Source organism: Nerophis ophidion, linkage group LG17, assembly GCF_033978795.1.
Source record: "Nerophis ophidion isolate RoL-2023_Sa linkage group LG17, RoL_Noph_v1.0, whole genome shotgun sequence".
NCBI lineage: Eukaryota > Metazoa > Chordata > Actinopteri > Syngnathiformes > Syngnathidae > Nerophis > Nerophis ophidion.
Window position 1 is genome coordinate 36,666,249 of NC_084627.1, and position 20,792 is coordinate 36,687,040.

The 20,792-nt window shown below is 39.1% G+C and overlaps 1 protein-coding gene and 1 long non-coding RNA gene across 4 annotated transcripts in view; one reads left to right on the top strand and one right to left on the bottom strand.

The window, feature by feature from the left end:
• Positions 1–20,792, bottom strand: part of scai (suppressor of cancer cell invasion) — a 72,357-nt gene that overhangs the window by 42,381 nt on the left and 9,184 nt on the right. For all 3 annotated transcript variants that reach the window (XR_009802455.1, XM_061876876.1, XM_061876877.1), the window contains exons 2-4: positions 18,193–18,317; positions 11,882–11,977; positions 7,959–8,045 (exon numbers count right to left, since the gene is read on the bottom strand). Coding sequence is in view for 2 of the 3 variants with exons in the window: in XM_061876876.1 (XP_061732860.1) it covers positions 7,959–8,045; positions 11,882–11,977; positions 18,193–18,299 (290 nt within the window). In the remaining variant the exon portion in view is untranslated. The remainder of the gene's footprint in view (positions 1–7,958; positions 8,046–11,881; positions 11,978–18,192; positions 18,318–20,792) is intronic.
• Positions 691–16,903, top strand: LOC133536387 (uncharacterized). The gene is made up of 3 exons (XR_009802456.1): positions 691–963; positions 16,356–16,433; positions 16,494–16,903. It is a non-coding gene; the product is annotated as an uncharacterized LOC133536387 (long non-coding RNA).

Here is a 20,792-nt window from a genome sequence, read left to right on the forward strand (position 1 = left end):
ACATCTATACCTTTGGTCATTCTAAACCAGTAATATACAGGGGTTCTCTCACCCTCGGCGAAACTTCCATTTTACTAATGCTTTCCAATGTTGTAAAAATGTAAAATAATCTGCTGTAGAGCTGGGCGATACGGCTAACAAGTGTAACATGATATACATTTTTTTTATATTGATTGATATTGATAATTATTGATAGTTTTCATGACTTATTCAAGCCTGTCAATAAATACAGTAAATTATTTTACAACTTAATAACATCAGAGAAGGTGTCCGGTATCCAGGTAGGATGAGTGCGGCGAGAGGTAATTAAATAAAGTAGATTTGAAGGTTTTTGCAGATTTTGAGACACTACATGGCAGTAGTGTATACGCTATTGAACACTTGGGAAGCTGCTCATTAAACCGACACATTGGAAGTGCATTAAAACCAATAAAACCAAAGACAAGTTTCTGTTATTATGTCTTTATACCTGTATTAATTGTCTCTACGTGCTTTTGTGTTTTTTGTGAGTTGTGAGTTTTACATTGCTGCTGCTGACTGGAATTGATCTCCTTTATCTGGCCCTGCTTTGGCTTATTTCTCATTATTTACTTGCGACAAATGTCAGCTGTGCTGTCAATACAGCAAGGATATGGTATGTTTACTCCAGAGACGCACTGCTGCAGCTTTACTTTGCTTGTCTGACTCGCGTGACAAATGTCACATCTCAATTGCCAAAGTTTGTTTTAAAGGATTTGATGTTATATTATCATGGACCAAGAATAGAATTTGGACCTGCTCATCGATGGCTTTGGGTTTCCTTCCGTCTTGACCGCAAGGCTGACGTGACGGGGAAGACACAAGGAGACATGGTCTGTTTGTATATCAACAAACAATACTGCAGCTCTATGACTATCAGGGATCAAATCTGCACGCCTGATGTTGAACTTTTGTCGCGGTCGCCGCGCCCCTTTCATCCGCCACGTGAGTTTCCTCAACTTTTTTTAACGACTGTTTACAGCCACCCAAAGGCATATGCTGCTTCTGCTTCAGACATATCGTCTTTCATGACATTCATAAACTGCAATCTATTTCGCCTGAGGCTGCCAATTTTATAATGGGGGATTTTAACCATGTAACCCGAAAAAACTCCAACCAGGCGGGACAAAACCTTGGATCTTTGTTATGGGTCATTTAAAGACGCTTTTAAATTCCTCCCTCTTCCCACTTCGGGATCAGCGGATTATAACTACACACAGCTTCTGCACATCTACAAGACTTGTTTAAAAAGTGAAAACCAGGGCGGTGAAAGTGTGGTCAGAAGAATATGTGCTCTCCCTGCAGGAATGCCTTGACTGCACTGACTAGGGTGTGTTCAAACAGTCTTTGAATTACTTGGATGAACGTACTGATTTCATTTGCTCATACAGTATTCTGCCTTTTTTAGAGATAGGATTATTTCTACAAATCCCGTTTCCATATGAGTTGGAAAATTGTCCATCCATCCATCCATTTTCTACCGCTTATTCCCTTTTTGGGGTAGCAGGGGGCGCTGGCGCCTATCTCAGCTACAATCGGGCGGAAGGCGGGGTACACCCTGGACAAGTCGCCACCTCATCGCAGGGCCAACACAAATAGACAGACAACATTCACACTCACATTCACACACTAGGGCCAATTTAGTGTTGCCAATCAACCTATCCCCAGGTGCATGTCTTTGGAAGTGGGAGGAAGCCGGAGTACCCGGAGGGAACCCACGCATTCACGGGGAGAACATGCAAACTCCACACAGAAAGATCCCGAGCCTGGATTTGAACCCAGGACTGCAGGACCTTCGTATTGTGAGGCAGACGCACTAACCCCTCTGCCACCGTGAAGCCCTTGGAAAATTGTGTTAAATGTAAATATAAACGAAATACAATGATTTGCAAATCATTTTCAACCCATATTCAGTTGAATATGCTACAAAGACAACATATTTGATGTTCAAACTGATAAACATTTTTTTTGTGCAAATAATCATTAACTTTAGAATTTGATGCCAGCAACACATGACAAAGAAGTTGGGAAAGGTGGCAATAAATACTGATAAAGTTGAGGAATGCTGATCAAACACTTATTTGGAACATCCCACAAGCGTGCAGGCTAATTGGGAACAGGTGGGTGCCATGATTGAGTAAAAACACAGCTTCCAAAAAAAATCCTTAGTCTTTCACAAGGAAGGGGTCTCTGTTGTCGTATTTTAGGCTTCATAATGCGCTACAAGTTTTCAATGGGCAGGTCTGGACTAGAGGCAGGCCAGTCTAGTACACACACTCTTTTACTATGAAGCCACGCTGTTGTAACACGTGGCTTGGCATTGTCTTGTTGAAATAAGCAGGGGTGTCCATGATAACGTTGCTTGGATGGCAACATATGTTGCTCCAAAACCTGTATGTACCTTTCAGCATTAATAGTGCCTTCACAGATGTGTAAGTTACCCATGCCTTGGGCACTAATGCACCCCCATACCATCACAGATGCTGGCTTTTCAACTTTGCGCCTATAACAATACGGATGGTTCTTTTCCTCTTTGTTCAGGAGAACACAGTTTCCAAAAACAATTTGAAATGTGGACTCGTCAGACCACAGAACACTTTTCCACATTGCATGAGTCCATCTTAGATGATCTCGGGCCCAGAGAAGCCGGCGGCGTTTCTGGATGTTGTTGATAAATGGCTTTCGCTTTGCATAGTAGAGCTTTAACTTGCACTTAAAGATGTAGCGACCAACTGTATTTAGTGACAGTGGTTTTCCGAAGTGTTCTTGAGCCCATGTGGTGATATCCTTTAGAGATTGATGTCGGTTTTTAATACCCTGGATCCCAAGTATAATACAGAGGGATCGAAGGTCACGGTCATTCAATGTTGGTTTCCGCCTACGTGGAGTGATTTCTCCAGATTCTCTGAACCTTTTGATGATATTATGGACCATAGATGTTGAAATCCCTAAATTTCTTGCAATTGCCCTTTGAGAAACGTTGTTCTTAAACTGTTTGACTATTTGCTCACGCAGTTGCGGACGAAGGGGTGTACCTTGCCCCATCCTTTCTTGTGAAAGACTGAGCATTTTTTGGAAAGATGTTTTTATACCCAATTGATTGATTGATTGATACTTTTATTAGTAGATTGCACAGTACAGTACATATTCCGTACAATTGACCACTAAATGGTAACACCCGAATAAGTTTTTCAACTTGTTTAAGTCGGGGTCCACGTTAATCAATCATGGCACCCACCTGTTTCCAATTAGCCTCCACACCTGTGGGATCTTCCAAATAAGTTTTTGATGAGCATTCCTCAACTTTATCAGTATTTATTGCCACCTTTCCCAAATTCTTTGTCACGTGTTGCTGGCATCAAATTCTAAAGTTAATTATTTGCAACAAAAAAAAAATGTTTATCAGTTTCAACATCAAATAAGTTGTCTTTGTAGCATATTCAACTGAATATGGGTTGAAATGTATTTGCAAATCATTGTATTCCGTTTATATTTACATCTAACACAATTTCCCAACTCATATGGAAACAGGGTTTGTACTAAAAGGGTTAAAATCCATCCGAATAACAAGCCATGGGTCATAAAGTCAGTAAAGTCCAGCATGCAGAAAAGGATAATTGCTTTTCAATTGAGTTCTGTGTCAGATTTTAGTTGGCTTCCAAGTAGCTGAACATTTAAATTTTGGAAGCAAAACAGGGCTACTAGTCCTAAATGGAAGACAAAATGACTGCCAACAACCTTGGGTCAGCATGGTCCAACATGAAAACTTTAGCCGCCGCCCATAACGTAAACACTAGTGCACATTTAACTTTAAGTAATTTTAGTACTGACTCTGATTTTGCTAAAGTCCTTATTGTTTTCATAACCAAATAAATGATAAATGGGTTGTACTTGTATAGCGCTTTTCTACCTTCAAGGTATTCAAAGCGCTTTGACACTACTTCCACATTTACCCATTCACACACACATTCACACACTGATGGAGGGAGCTGCCATGCAAGGCGCAAACCAGCACCCATCAGGAGCAAGGGTGAAGTGTCTTGCTCAGGACACAACGGACATGACGAGGTTGGTACTAGGTGGTGATTGAATCAGGGACCCTCGGGTTGCGCACGGCCACTCTCCCACTGCACCACGCCGTCCCTCTTGATTTTCGTAAGGAAATACGAGAACTCAGTCCCAAACTTAACGACATCCTCGGCTCAGATCCCACATCATCAAGGCAAGAAAAAGCTTAACCCAATGGGATGACAATGAGAAACCTTGGAGGGGACCGGAGATGTGGGGACCCGCCCCTGGTCAACCGGTGCAATGGACGTCGAGTGGATCTATCTAATATTGTGAGAATCCAGTCCATAGTAGCTCTATCATAATATTGGGAGAGTCCAGTCCATAGTGGATCTAACATAATAGTGTGATAGTCCAGTCCATAGTGGATCTAACATAATAGTGTGATAGTCCAGTCCGTAGTGGATCTAACATAATAGTGTGATAGTCCAGTCCATAGTGGGGCCAGCAAATCCAGTCGTCCTAACATTTTAAATGATTTTAGACCTATAGCCATGACCTCTCTGCTAATGAAAACTATTGAAAGGCTGGTGCGATCAGAATTTGTAAAAAAAAAAAAAACATGAAACATGCTCTTGATCCAGTGCAGTTTGCTTGTAGGCTTAAAAGTGGAGTGGAGGACAACATACATACTCTGCTTCATTTTCTTTTTAAACCCCTGCAGTGAAATAGGTGCCCGTTTGCTTTCAACACGACTTTTAAAAATCTGACTATATAAAAGTATGCAGATGACACAATATTTGTCGGTCTCCTTGAGGGCAATGTGTACAAACATGGGCCTATTGTTGATGGCGGTGTGATGCATCATACATACAGGTGAACAATCTTAAAACAAAAAATATGATTACTAGTTTTAGAAGGCAGGCAGGAATTACTCATGAGGGAACCACTTTAAAGGGACAAACTGTCAAAGTTGTGCAATCCTATAAATATCTTTGGACCATTATTGACAATAGTTTGAATTTTAAGAATAACTGTGATGCTGTATGCAACGTTTTCAATGTCTAAGGAAATTGTCATTCCCTCATGTTGAAAAATCTATGATGATTTTATTTCATCAGGCTTTTATTGAATCGGTTTTTATCTTTTTTGTCTGATGTCATGGTTTGGAGATCTGCTGCTGAAAGAGCCGAGTTTGGAGTCCTTATACAACCAGCTCTAAACAGTATACCAATTTCTCACTTTAGAAATATTTCTGAGATTTGGTCAGTTGACGACAGTGACCCTCCAAAGATCCAACACAAGCCCAAAGTTTCTGAGGCTGCTTTTAACAGATGCACCCGGAGCACCAAGGGAGTTTTTGATCAGGGGGATCTTTTTATCGGGAGCAATTATCAGAGTTTCCGTTTTGTTTGAATTTATCTGGAAGAAATTTGAGGACAATCAGTTTTTGAACATGCCTCTGTGTGCAAACCATGTCTTCATTCAGGCACCAACATTTTTTGGAGGAGACAGAGCCTTCCACTTCACTTGCTGCGCTGGAGGTCTCCTGTCTCAACACACCAGCATGTGTGCCTTTTCTTATTTTTTTTGACAAGTTTTGTCAATTTTGAGAGTCTCAAAAACTGAACTGACCAGCGTAGAAAGAAGGAGGGAATTGTTGTGGAGTAAAAATAAGACTATTTCCGAGAAATCCATTAATGGCGCTCACAAGCATGACCACAGTACAGGAAGTAACCACAGCAGGTTTAAATTGTGATAAAGCCAGTCTTTTTTTGGGGAAAAGATACCAGAACAGAATTATATCCAAGCAGAGGAGAAGACACCATCAGTTCCCTTGTTCCAGAGCACAAACACGCAGACATGCCCCTCCGCTCCACTCGCCCTGTTCCTTCTCCTTCTGTCTGCTCCTTTCTCGTCAGTTCTCTGCCATTGTTAATGTGGGTACATTTGACTTTTTTTAAATGATTATATTTGTAGCAATGTGGTTGTTAAAGTTAACGATTGTATGATGTTTGTGTTATCAGATCAGAGTATTCAGCATGTTGTTGTGTTTACACTTTTTTAATACTGTATTTTTCGGACTATAAGTCGCAGTCTTCTTCACAGTCCCAAAAAAATAAAAAATAAATAAAAATCAAAAAAATATACATATCTATATATAGGTATATATTTTTTTTTTATAGTTTGGCAAAGTCTCACCCCCGGCCAAACTACAAAAAAACACGACTTATAGTCAGAAAATTACGGTATATAGAAAGTATGGACCAACCACTGGTCCGTGACGCATTTACTACCAGGCCGCAGAGAAACACTAAATAATTTATAAATGACTCTGTCTATCTGTGTTGGCCCTGTGATGAGGTGGCGACTTGTTCAGGGTGTACCCCGCCTTCCGCCCGAATGCAGCTGAGATAGGCTCCAGCACTCTCGCGACCCCGAACGAGACAAGCGGTAGAAAATGGATGGACGGATGGACGCATTTTTTCTGACTTAACTTTCGCCTGTCCCACTAAACACACCAATACCCTTGTTTATAGATGTACAATAAAACTCCTCATAGGAAGTTGCCATTTGTTATATTTGTCATAACTTTGTGACATGATACAAAGCACCTTTATGAACAGATAAAATATAAATGTGACAAACTGTAGCCATAGGCTGATTTCCATCTGCAGTCCCCCGGCAGGTTGACAGCAACCTGCTAGGGATCTCATTGCAAAGAAACAGGCCCGGGGCTCCCACAAAGTCAGCGTTACAGTGAGTTATATTTTTCATGCACTTATTTTTGCTGTATTTATCTGGCACAAGCAGAAAGCCGGTCCCTGAAAAAAATGCCTACATTAAACCGGTTTGTGGTGCAAAAAAGGTTTGTGAACACTGCAGTACTGTATAGCACTTTATCCATCCATCCATTTTCTACCGCTTATTCCCTTTCGGGGTCGCGGGGTAAAAACCTTCACTAAAATATGGACTTTTGTAGAGGCTGGAAGCCATTATTCGTATCTAAATTGTTTCTTAAGCGGAACATACGATTCACTATACTAACTTTATGATATACAAATGTTCAAGAACCAATCGAGGTTACACTGTAGTAATATTAGATTCCATTTATATAATACTTGTTCTACCTGTAAAGTTGTCAGGCACAGTTTGACTAAGTTTTAGTTTTTTCCTCTGCATTTGTCTTTGTTTCCTCTGTGTGTCTAGTGTTTCCTGTCAGCGCTCTTATTTTGTTGGTTTCCTGTCTTTCTTCCTGAGATCTGTGTTCCCCCTCAGCTGCGGCTGATTGGCACTTGGCCACACCTGGTGTCAATCAGTCTGCTCCTATTTAGACCTGTCTTCCCATCCAGTCAATGCTGGATTATTGAATTGAAATGTCCATGTCGCTCTTGTCGTTGCTACCTGTCGTGTCATGTTTTGTCAATGCAGCGTTGCTGTAAGCTTTATTTGATTGCGGTTTTTAGCTTACTGCATTTTGTTCCCTGCTTCCAAGTTTGTTTTTATACTTCATGTACGACTTCTGTTTCCTGCTCGATTCTGCTAGCTTCCATGCTAAGTTCCTTTTTGTTTTCTAGCTCCAGTGCTAGCTCCCTTAGTTTGTTATCCGCCCACGTGTGTGCTTTTTGTTTGTAACCTTTGTTTGTTTTTTGTCTTAGTATTTTAATTAAATTATGTTTACTTAGAAAATGCCTGCCTCCTTCTATGCATCTTGGGGTTTGTCAAAAACTAGCTTTGACAAAAGTAAGGGAAAGAAATGCAAAACACATTGTTGGGACTAATTTGTATTATTTTTTAGTCAAATACAAAATTCCCTTTAAATGTTCATTTTAAAACAAACAACCATTGTACATAGGACTATTTCAATTTAGTAAAAATACATACACAACAAAAACATCTGGCACTCGGAAAAAAATATTTGCATAACTTACTAGTAGTGGTAGTATAGCTGCCCAATTTTGGATGCAACTTCCCCAATCTGCCATCTCTTCAAGCCATAGCGGTTGTCCAGAATCTGCCTGTAATAAAATTATATAAAATCTATGAATGAATGTGTGTATACCATGAAGTAATTTGTTTGCAATACCTTCAAAGTACAGAAACAGTGGGTGATTATATGTCATTCTAGGGGACAGCAACTACATGCACTTTCTTCAGACTTCTTAGTTCCACATTTTAGAACCGCCTGTATTACTGAATTTATCTGATTAAAACAATTGAAATTAGGGCACTAGGAAATTGATTTCAGTGTTTCCACAGAACATCAATCTATTTGTAGATGGGGCTGGGCGGTATCAAGATGTCATCTTTATATCATTTGCAGCGCATGTATTGTTTTTCAAAAAGACAAAAAAAACAAAACAGTATCTGGACATGTAGTTTTTGTAATTTTAAAGAAAAATCTGTGCGACAAATTTGTGTTATCAGTTATTGGTGTCAACATATATTTTTCTTGTTACATTGTAATGTTTTGCTCTATTTTTCAATTGTTGGTGTTTATTTTCAATGAAAGAGATTGCACTTTGTACAACCGTGGTTTATTTACATACACTGTTTTGCCCTCCATGAATGTTAGTTTAGCAGATAAATAAACAGTCCTTTGAAATGGAGATGAGAAAACTTTCAACTTGAAGGGAAACTGCACTTTTTGGGAATTTTGCCTGATTCAAAATCATTAAGTGAGACAAGCTCGCAATTTTTATGTTTTTTTCTGTTTTTAATGCATTCTAACTCAAAGAGAAAATGCCAGAAAAAGTCTGCTTACTATGGCGCTTATGGTAGTCGCTCTAATCGGCCTATAAAGTGCTTGAAAACCATCCAAACTCCTCCCTCAAGGTTTTGTATATACCAGTGGTTCTCAACCTTTTTTCAGTGATGTACCCCCTGTGAACATTTTTTGAATTCAAGTACCCCCTAATCAAAGCAAAGCATTTTTGGTTGAAAAAAAGAGATAAAGAAGTAAAATACAGCACTATGTCATCAGTTTCTGATTTATTAAATTGTATAACACTGCAAAATATTGCTCATTTGTAGTGGTCTTTCTTGAACTATTTGGAAAAAACAATATAAAAATAACAAAAAACTTGTTGAAAAATAAACAAGTGATTCAATTATAAATAAATATTTCTACACATAGAAGTAATCATCATCTTAAAGTGCCCTCTTTGGGGATTGTAATATGGATCCATCTGGATTCATGAACTTAATTCTAAAAATGTCTTCACAAAAAAATAATATTTTAAACATAAACCATATTTATGGAACATGTCTAGCTGTCAACACTAAATACTGCATTGTTGCATTTCTTTTCGCAGTTTATGAACTTACATTCATATTTTGTTGAAGTATTATTCAATAAATATATTTATAAAGGATTTTTGAATTGTTGCTACTTTTAAAATATTTTTTAAAAATCTCACGTACCTTCAAGTACCCCAAGGGGTACGCGTAGCCCCATTTGAGAACCACTGGTATATACAATGCAAGTACAAATTTAATGGAATAACAAACACATTCATAATAACATGTAATATTTACATATTTTGCCTACTTTTCACTATTTTGCGGCGCATTAATTTCACAAATGCATAACGTTTTTCCTTCTTTTTACCTCCTTTTTCCTTCCTTCCTTCAACATCACTGATTATTACTGACTGCAGACTTCATGAGAGACAATAAACATAATAAAACATCACTTACTGTACAATGTCTGCTCTCACTAGGATATTGATATATATTTTTGTTTAGATGAAGAATGACTCATAATCCTTGTAAAGAAAAAATGGGGTGAAAGCAAGTGTCTTTTCGGGTCTTTTTCGTCATTACCGTGTCTAAATTGGCTGTCAAAGTTGACCAACTATTAGGACTATGTGCTCACCTTTTTACTATCTGGGTGAGTGGCCTGATATATCATCTAAAATTAACTTTCACAAGCTCCAAGGGAGAGAAGCACCTCACCAGCTGGTGACGTCAATACAGCAGCATAAGGAAGTCAGCTCTCTGAGACAATGTGCTGCTGAAAATAGGTCCTTAACGTTAGCGCTTATAATAACATCACTAATACTTGGTTAATATTCAGGTCACGAAATACAAATGGGGAATTGGTGGTGTTTTTGGACAGATATCCTCTGATTCTGCCCATAGGACCTCCCCTTGACTTTTATTTATGGGTTAGAATGCATTTAAAGAAACATACGTTCGTGTGATTTAAAGGCAAAATTCCCCCCCAAAAAGTTGTTTATTAAGTTACTGTAAAAGTAAACACACAAAAGAAAATCATGAACATACACTTGAAGTGCACATACATGTAAGAATTATGTTTAATCAACAATACGATCTGGTATAAACTGAAAAATAATACAGGACACAGTTTGACATTTATGCCACCAGCTTAATGCTTACATACAATGGCCAATCTTTTTTTGCATTACATTCATTTTAAACTTGTACAAACGATTAACAAATGAGATTTCAACCAGACAAATTATAACTGCAAATGCATTTCTACTTACAGGCATAGAGCATAACATTTTTGTAAAAGCGAATATTAACCATTAACCTTGTACTACTAGGCCAGCCTGCTGTAACCTCAAACTCAAATTTTAAAACAAATAATGTTGTCAATTTTCTGTGGAATATGATTGAAAGAGAGGGCAGCACATATCACCTGCAAGGTGAAATGTTACCTTTTTATAAGGTCAAATAAAAAAAATATCCAAAAAGTTAGCCACTTTTTAGGGGGTTTTTTGCATTTTCGGAGGAATTTGTGGTGGCGCTCAAGCATTTCTTGGTGTAATCGTGCACTATAAAACACATGTAACACAGAATAGAATAACATGAGCTGTAACTGAGCTATCAGATCTTGTTATTGGTCAGGCACATGAACAATAACAAGATCTGATAGCTCATGTTATTCTATTCTCTGTTATATGTGTTTTATGTTGCACGATTGCACCAAGTTAAATTCCTAGTTTGTGAACCCGTTCTCAAACAATGGCAAAACAAACTATTCTGAATCTGATTGTGCACTGCACTGCTGACTAGCAGCTAAGGTAGGCTGTTGGTCAAACTTCAAACTCAAATTTTAAAACAACTAAAGTGGTCAATATTATGTGGAACATGATTGAAAAAGAGGGCAGCACATATACAGTATCACCTGTAAGGTGAAATGTTACCTTCTATCCATCCATCCAGCAATCCATTTTCTACCGCTTATTCCCTTTGGGGTCGCGGGGGGCGCTGGTGCCTATCTCAGCTACAATTGGGCAGAAGGCGGGGTACACCCTGGACAAGTCGCCACCCCATCGCAGGGCCAACACAGATAGACAGACAACAGTCACACTCACATTCACACACTAGGGCCAATTTAGTGTTTAGTGTACCTATCCCCAGGTGCAAGGTTTAATTTTTTTGCATTCTACAAACCCCATGAAAGATCCCAAGCCTGGGATGGAACCCAGGACTACTCAGGACCTTCGTATTGTGAGGCAGATGCACTAACCCTTCTGACACCGTGAAGCCATGTTTCCTTCTAATAAAGCCAAATTAAAAATGGAATAAAAAAGTTAGCCACTATTTAGGGTTTTTTTTGTGCATTTTTGTGGGAATTTGTTTTGGCCCTCAATTTATCATTGACGAACCTCCACGAACGAATGTATGGAAAACAATGGATTTACAATTGTCAACGTCCGAATGGCGATACGTTTCAGAATCGCAAATTTCTCTCACTACTTCCCACTGTAACCTGATTTTTTTATTTTGTATTTTTTTAGGAAAACTGGAAACTAAAACTTCTAAATTAAAAACAAGAGACAAGACATGCAAAATGACCACAGATAAAAATAAAGACAATCACCTGTGCTGTTGCTGAAATTTCCACAGCTTGGTGTAAACATCAAATGTCCGCCCAAAGTAGGACTGCCACTGCTTGTGTCCATATTGGGGAAGGTCTCTGCGGCAAAGACATTTTAGTATATGGGAGGGAAAATATCATTTTATGCATTCACTAAAGGTACATCAAACTATCATTCATCATTTGAAGTTTTAAAATGACTCATGATGCTGAGCCAATGTAAGAATATGACATTTACAGCAGTTTAAAATGAAAGGTAATTTAGTTTTTTAAACGCCACATAATGCCTACTGCAAGTAATGGAAGGCAGGTCCAATAAATTATTACCTGTGCTGAATCTAGTAATTGATGACAGCAAAAAAGTTGGAAAAACAAAACCTACATTTATGGATACGACATGTATTACAGTTTAACGTCAAATCTAATAAGTGTGTGTTATTATAATTATTTCTGTTGAATTAAGTAAGTGTTTTTTGGACAATCTGCTTAACTTTACAGTTTTGTACAATTGTGAGCCATGCTAATTATTAAATATATAAAAACAATCTTGAATCTCTAACTACAATAACAGCAAGAAGGACACACATTAGACAACACAAAGAGTAAATTCCTGATTTGTAGGTTGTGAGTTCAAACCCTGGCCGAGTCATACCAAAGACTATGAAAATGGGACCAATTACCTCCCTGCTTGACACTCATCAAGGGTTGGAATTGGGGGTTAAAACACCCAAAATAATTCCCGGGCGCAGCCACCGCTGTTGCTCACTGCTCCCCTCACCTTCCAGGGGGTGGTCAAGGGTGATGGGTCAAATACAGAGAATAGTTTCGCCACACCTAGTGTGTGTGTGACAATCATTGGTACTTTAACTTTAACTTTTTTTAAGCGAGCTGAAGTGTATGTGACCATTTTATCTTTTTTATCTTTTTTTGGGTGCTATAGCTCGGTTGGTAGAGTGGCCATGCCAGCAACTTAAGGGTTCCGTATGGCGTCACATTAATGCCAAAAATCCCAGCGCATAAAAACTGTTATCGCGCGCGACACCCTTTTGCACGCGTGTGGTGCCTTAGCGCGCGCGATTCGCCTTTTTGCGCGCGCGCGGTACCTATATGTGCGTGCTCCGTCTTGGTCTAGCATCTCTCCTCGCGCTCTCATGTTTGTTTTGGCACTTTGGGGGCGGGAATGGTTAGACAGCCCCTTCTTTCTGATTGGCTCTGAGCGCTGTCAGTCAATGACAACATGGCGGCCATCTTACCTCAGGCAGCTGGCCACGCCCAGTACATAGTTGTCAAGGAACATGTACTATTTACATAACCATAACTTGCTCAATTTTCAACTCATTTCCAAACAGTTTGATTTGTTATAAATGTCAGGTTTTCATGGGGCTATCATGGCTGAACAAGTAAGTCTTACACTATTATCTCTCAGATTTAATTTGCCTAATGTATGGAGCTAGCTTTTTTTGTTGTTTTTTTAAATACATATTTTTAACTCTGCCATCTGTACTGGTCTGGGCTGATATCTAATTTTCCATTGTTTGAGTTGTTTGCAGAATCGTAAATACTTTTTATAGTAATATTAAAACCATATTTATTAATTGTAGTGATAACCTGTCATTCATTATTCTACTAAAATAGTAATTGCAATCATAACATCAATAATTAGGCCCATATGCTAATCATGTGGTCCTGATATGAAGTACACATGGATAAGTGGATTCGGGTAGACTCTGGTGTAAACTTAAAGTAGATAGAGGAAAGAAAATTAAGTCCCCCATTGTGGCATACATTCAATATTTACATATACAAATATTAGATAAATAAAAATATTTTTTAAAACAGACAAGAGAGGAAAGAAAACATATTTGAAAATATAGTTTCCATCATTGACTGACATCTGTGGACTGGTTGTATGTGTATGAAAAGAGAGATATTGATCTTGAGACTTCATTAACAATGTGATGTTCTCTCAGCAGATGAGACATTACCTTCTTCAAAGACTTTTAGATCAAATTCAATTGGCATTTTCCATAACTCCATTAAATTTGGACTTTTTAGAATTTGTTTGTCGACAAGAGCTGTATAATTTTGATACGTATTGACGATGACCCGCCCTGCTATACTTCTGATTGGCCCTGAGCGATTTTCGCCTGACCAATCAGAAAGGAGGGGCCGTGTAAGAATAACCGCCCACAAAGTGCCAAAACGAAGACGGCGCGCACACATAGGCACCGCACGCACGCAAAAAAGGGCCGCGCGCGCGCAAAAGGGTGCCGCGCGCGAAGTGGAGAATCAGCGCGCGATAACAGTTTTAATGCGCTTGGATTTTTGGCACTAATGTGACGCCATAGTTTCAGGTTTGATTCCCGCTTCCGCCATCCTAGACAATGCCGTTGTGTCCTTGGGCAAGACACTTTACCCACCTGCTCCAAGTGCCACCCACACTGGTTTGAATGCAACTTAGATATTGGATTTCACTATGTAAAGCACTTTGAGTCACTAGAGAAAAGCGCTATATAAATATAATTCACTTCACAAAACTCAAAATTGTCAAAATGTTTACTCTCAATTTTACATTTATGATCACTTAAGGGGGAACTGCACTTTTTTTGGAATGTCGTCTATCGTTCACAATCTTAATGAGAAACAAGATGACAAAAATTTTAGTTTTTTTGCATTCTACAAATCCCGTTTCCATATGAGTTGGGTAATAGTGTTAGATATTTGGGGGGAAAAACGACTGACAGGAAGGCTAGAAACACGTTTTTATTCAACAGACTCGCACCGTATATGTCGCCAAAAACCTAAGGACCGACAGCACAGTTCCTGTCGTCACAATAAAAGTGCTGCTCCATCCTGCCTGCCCTAACAAAATAAGAGTCTCAGAAAGCTAGCACACGCAAAATAGCGAGCTACGGTGTTTGCCGTCAATGTATTTCTTTGTAAAGTGTATAAAAACAAGTTTGGAAGCCGGACAAATAAGTTGCCAAAAATCAACCACTTTCATGTCGTATTTGAAAGGAAGACTTTATTTTTCAACTCCAAAATGTAAATATGAAAATGTGGAAGTTATCAGCACTACTGTGAATCCTGTCTTATTCCAATCAATGCCGGTCATTAGAAAAAGGTAATAGACCAACAGATGCAAATCATTAGTTGCAGGACTATCATTTTTGACAGATCTCTTAAAGATTGTGTGGAAGCTGGAAATGGTGTTTCTGGAATGGCAGACTGGCAAAAATGTATTTGAAGGGGAACTGCACTTTATTTGGAATTTTGCCTATCGTTCACAATCATTATGAAAGACATGACAGATTTTTTTTTTTATGTACGGTATTTTTCGGATTATAAATCGCAGTTTTTTTCATAGTTTGGCCGGGGGTGCGACGTATACTCTCGAGCGATTTATGTGTGAAATTATTAACACATTACCGTAAAATATCAAATAATATTATTTATCTCATTCATGTAAAACGGTGGTCTCCAACCACCGGGCCGTGGCTCGATTGGTACTGGGCCGCAGAAGAATTTTTTATTCATTTAAAAAAAAAATTTAAAAAACAATTTATTAAATCAACATAAAAAACACAAAATACACTTACAATTAGTGTACCAACCCAAAAAAACTCCCTTTTTCATGACAAAAAAAAAATAAAATAAAAAAAGAATCCCCCCCCCCTCCTTCCCCTAACCTTATTTTAGTTAATTGTTGGTCCTGATTTTTTTAATTAGAATATTATTGTACAGTATTTCTCCTGTTTTTGACAAAAAGTGTTTGTTTGTAAAAATGCATCCAACGGCATCCCAGTAAAAGCGCATACTGACATTAGTTTGATGGAAAAGGTGCTGCATATCTCGGTGTCAGTTGATTGACGGTGCAACGATTTTTCGGAATTGTCGACAAAAATCAAAAATAAAATTGGTCGCAGACGTTAATTTTTCAATAATAGTCTGTCACTTCATCAGTCGTGTTTTTCTGTAAGGAAACAAGCATTGCGCATAACTTAGAAACCCTGAGAACGGCTGAACAAAAATGGCACCGAAAAGGAAATCATATACTGCTGGTTACAAGCTGGAAGTAGTGAAATACGCAGCAGAAAACGGCAAAGAAAGTTTGGAGTAAGCGAGAAACCAGGCAAGTTCTTAGTTCGCTATTTATGCGTCATATTACTTACACTTATTCAGCCTGTTTTTCACTCTTCTTTATTTATTTTAAATTGCCTTTCAAATGTCTATTCTTGGGGTTGGATTTTATCATATAAACTTCCACAAAAAATGTGACTTATACTCTATTGCAGGGGTCGGGAACCTTTTTGGCTGAGAGAGCCAAGAAGCCAAATATTTCAAAATGTATTTCTGTAAGAGCCATATATTTTTTTTAACACTGAACACAACAAAACGCTTGCATTTTTAAGTAAGACCAACATTTCTAAAGTATAATAAGTCTCTTATTCTTTGTAATAAAATTGTTATTCTGCAGCTAACTGTGGAGGGGGCATGGCCTGTGGACCTGCAGCGAAGCGGGGTGTGCCAGGACCGGCCTTGAAATCAGCGACAGGTGCGTAGATGGCCCACCTGGGCCTTATTATATAATCACCTGTCGCTATGTTATAAGCAGCAGCCAGGAGGAGAGACGAGGTTGAGGGTGGAGCCAGAGTGCGAGCGAGAACAAAAGAGAAAAAGACAATTGCTGGAAAGCAACTGACAGACTTATTGAAAAATAAAACAATATTGTAACCCTGAAACAGGCTCTCATGTCGGTGCTTGGTGGTCTGAAGAACCTCCAGGAGGGCAAGCCACACACTAACCAATAACAAATAAATAACTTCTTACCATTAACGCAACTTCTTGAACAATTGTGGTAGAAAACGGATGGATGGATTAAAAAAGCACGAGATTGTTTTATATTTTGAACATTATTTTTAATACTGTGATTACAAGTAGAATTATTCATTACTTATCGTGTCAAGCAATGTCAGCTCAGATTTACCACACTGCAAAAACAGAAAAACTAAGTAAGAATAAATATCTCAAATAAGGGTGATATTTGCTTATTTTATGTCTGATAAGATAATTATTCTCACAAAGCAGATTTTATGTCAGAAGTTTTGGTCCTAAATGCCACCCGAACGCCTCCCTAGGGAGGTGTTTAGGGCACGTCCAACCGGTAGGAGGCCACGGGGAAGACCCAGGACACGTTGGGAAGACTATGTCTCCCGGCTGGCCTGGGAACGCCTCGGGATCCCCCGGGAAGAGCTAGACGAAGTGGCTGGGGAGAGGGAAGTCTAGGTTTCCCTGCTTAGGCTGTTGCCCCCGCGACCCGACCTCGGATAAGCGGAAGATGATGGATGGATGGATGGATGATCTCAGTAAGATATTACAGCTTGTTGCTGAGATGTCATGACCTATATTGAGTAAAACATGCTTGAAACTAGAATATCAACTGTTCCAAAGCTATGTCAACTACACCCACAAGTATAAAAGTACTTTTTTAAAGTAATAATTTATTTCTTTATGTCAAGATAATGCCACTAGCATTTACTTAATTTAGGAATATGTTTCAACATATTGAGCAAAAAGGTCTCATATTTTTTTTCTACCAAGAAAAGTGCACTTGTTATTAGTGCGAATATAAGTATTTTAAGGTATTTTTGATTCATTAAAGTTAGCTAATTTTACTTGTTTTGGAAAGTCTTGACAAGCCAAATTTTCTTGTTCTATTGGCAGATAATTTTGCTTAGTTCAAGTAAAATACCCCTCATGTTTTTGAAGACTGACATTTTGCAGTGCTGCAGTCATCAAAAGAGCCACATCTGGCTCTAGAGCCATAGGTTCCCTACCCCTGCTCTAGTGCGACTTACATATGTTTTTTTCTTTCTTTATTATGCATTTTCGGTCGGTGCGATTTATACTACAGAGCGACTTATAACCCGAAAAACAGGGTAAACATCAACATCATATGATGCTCTTTTCATTTTGAAGACGCTGGATAGCTTTGGTGCTGCTAGGTTGTTGGTTTTTATTGTTGCTCTTTTTAATTTTGTTGTTTATTAATACAAGTCAATAATCCAATATCGAAACACAACCTAATTTGAGACTACTGACTAGAACTCACAGCCCTGAGCATGTGGAACTCATAGCCCTGAGCATGTGGAATTATTCCTGTAAGTCCACTTCGAAACAAAACAATGTGGTTACTTCCTGAGAAGACCAAGGAGGTCAAACATTATACCTTTAAAAAGAAAAAAAAAAAAAATGATCAATCCAAAATGCAATCATAAATTTAACAGAAAAGTACAGAGCTAATAAAGCCTAACCTTAGTCCATTAAAAAGTTGTTTTGATTTGTCCAGGAGATAGCAAAAGTCTGTGACAGTCTTCCTTTCGCCTAAAGGAATATCGTCCTCAGCCTCAGCTCCAGTCATGACAGCAATCCTTCACACCTAAAACAAAAACAACAAAAAAAGTAATGGCATACTGCTGCTAACACTCTTGAACATGACAATGCTGGACAAGGTCGGTGGGATGTGAGGATACACCCACGCGTGGCAGTCAGTACCGTGCTAAAGCGAGTTTCATACCCAATGTCCAAATTGTTTGACTTGTCCGAGTACACAACCTTGGACATCCCACCAGCAGAGTTGGAAAAGGCGGACAGGGGCACGGTACATTGGATTATAAATGAGCATGGAATGTAGACAAGTGGTTGCATAAGCATACACAAAATCATTCAGACAATTGTGCCCTTTGCATGCTGTGACCAAAATGATTCAAGATATACAGTCGTGGTCACTTGTAACGAACCTAATGTCATGGCTGTCTTGAGTTTCCAATAATTCCTACAACTCTTATTTTTGTTGTGATAGAGGGATTGGAGCACATACTTGTTGGTCACAAAAACATTCATGAAGTTTGGTTCTTTTATGAATTTATTATGGGTCTACTGTAAATGTGATCGAATCTGCTGGGTCAAAAGTATACATACAACAATGTTAATCTTTGGTTACATGTAGGGCTGGGCGATATGGCCTTTTTTTAATATATCGATATTTTTAGGCCATGTCACGATACACGATATATATCTCGAGGGGATGAGGGGACAGGACTGTGGAGCTAGCACTGAGCGCCGGGACGGAGAGGCTTCGCGGTGTCTTGACTGGGTGAGCAGGTGTCGGACACCTCAGTCACCTTGGACGTATCCTCGCTCATCCATCCGGACTGGACACTGGCCGAGAGTGGAGTCGGCTGTCTTGGTTGCCTTGTTGGGTCTGCTCCTGTCTCTGGCCATGCTCCCTCCACCCCAGCAGACGATGGCGTGGAACACCGCAGAGGCCACTACAGTGGATATGTTTATTTTACTTTTTATTCATAGCTGTATGTAGAAGTGTCTGGTTGTATCTGCTGCTTTAATGTCTTTAATGTCCTCTGTGTTCTTTGATGTTTGATGTTTCCCTCTTACACACATGTAAGAGGGATGTGTACTATGGCTATGAGTTGTTGTTTTTTTTGTTGTTTTTTTTTTTTCCCTTGGCCTCAGTCTGCACCCCCACTCCAGGGCCTAGGCTAAGACCGATTTTTAAATTTTATTTTAATCTTCTATTTTTTTCTCTCCCCCCCCCCCCTCCCCCCCCTTGTTTACCTGTATGTCATCTTTTTTGTAAGGGGCGCTGGAAGCCGGCAGACCCGTCAGCGATCCTGTTCTGTCTCCCTGTAATGTTTGTCTGATTTTGAATGGGATTGTGCTGAAAATTGTAATTTTCCTGAGGGAACTCTCCTGACGGAATAAATAAAGTACTATCTATCTATCTATCTATCTATCTATCTATTTTGCCTTAGCCTTGAATGAACACTTGATGCATATAATTACAGCAGTAAGATGATTCTATGTGTCTCCATTAAAACATTCTTGTTCATACTGCATTAATATATGCTCATTTTAAACTTTCATGCAGAGGGAAATCACAACTAAGTCAATTGACCAAAACTGTATTTATTAAACAGTTATTAAGCAGTGGCACAAACATTCATGTCATTTCCAAAACAGAAAGTGCAAGATTGTCAGGGACATTTTAAAACAAGCTATTAGTGCACTTTTGTGCATGATGTCATTAAGATGACATATCAAAAGAACACTAAATTAAAGTGCACTTTTTGAACAGAATGCCACTACAAAAGTGTAAAACAAAGTGCACTTTTGTGCATGATGTACCACAAGATATTTTAAGAACTGCCAAATAAAATTGAGCTGCATAATAGGAAATCAAATCGCTATGGGGTAGGTTACTGAGGACGTTATTTCCTTATGTTGGGACGGCGTGGCGCAGTGGGAGAGTGGCCGTGCGCAACCCGAGGGTCACTGGTTCAAATCCCACCTAGAACCAACCTCGTCACGTCCGTTGTGTCCTGAGCAAGACACTTCACCCTTGCTCCTGATGGGTGCTGGTTGGCGCCTTGCATGGCAGCTCCCTCCATCAGTGTGTGAATGTGTGTGTGAATGGGTAAATGTGGAAGTAGTATCAAAGCGCTTTGAGTACCTTGAAGGTAGAAAAGCGCTATACAAGTACAACCCATTATTTATTATTTATGTTGTTCACTATTTTTTTCATACGGTGTTGATGTGAAAATGGTTGCCGCTGCATTTTGTTGGTGTGGCACCGAACGGAGATGTTGACATAAGGAGTCAGTACTTTTTATTCTCTAGCTGGTGACTTTTCAAATGATGCTACATATTAGCAGTAATGCTACTTTTTGTAGCAACGCTTTTGCCGCACACTCGACAAATTACGGTTGTCTGTTGGACATATTCCCACTTGAAGCCAAACCACCGCCAGACAATGGACCCCCTGCTGTTTGTCTTGGGAATTAATTCTTCCTTCATTTGTTACCAGATTCGCACCTTCTCTCTCTCGTATTACCAC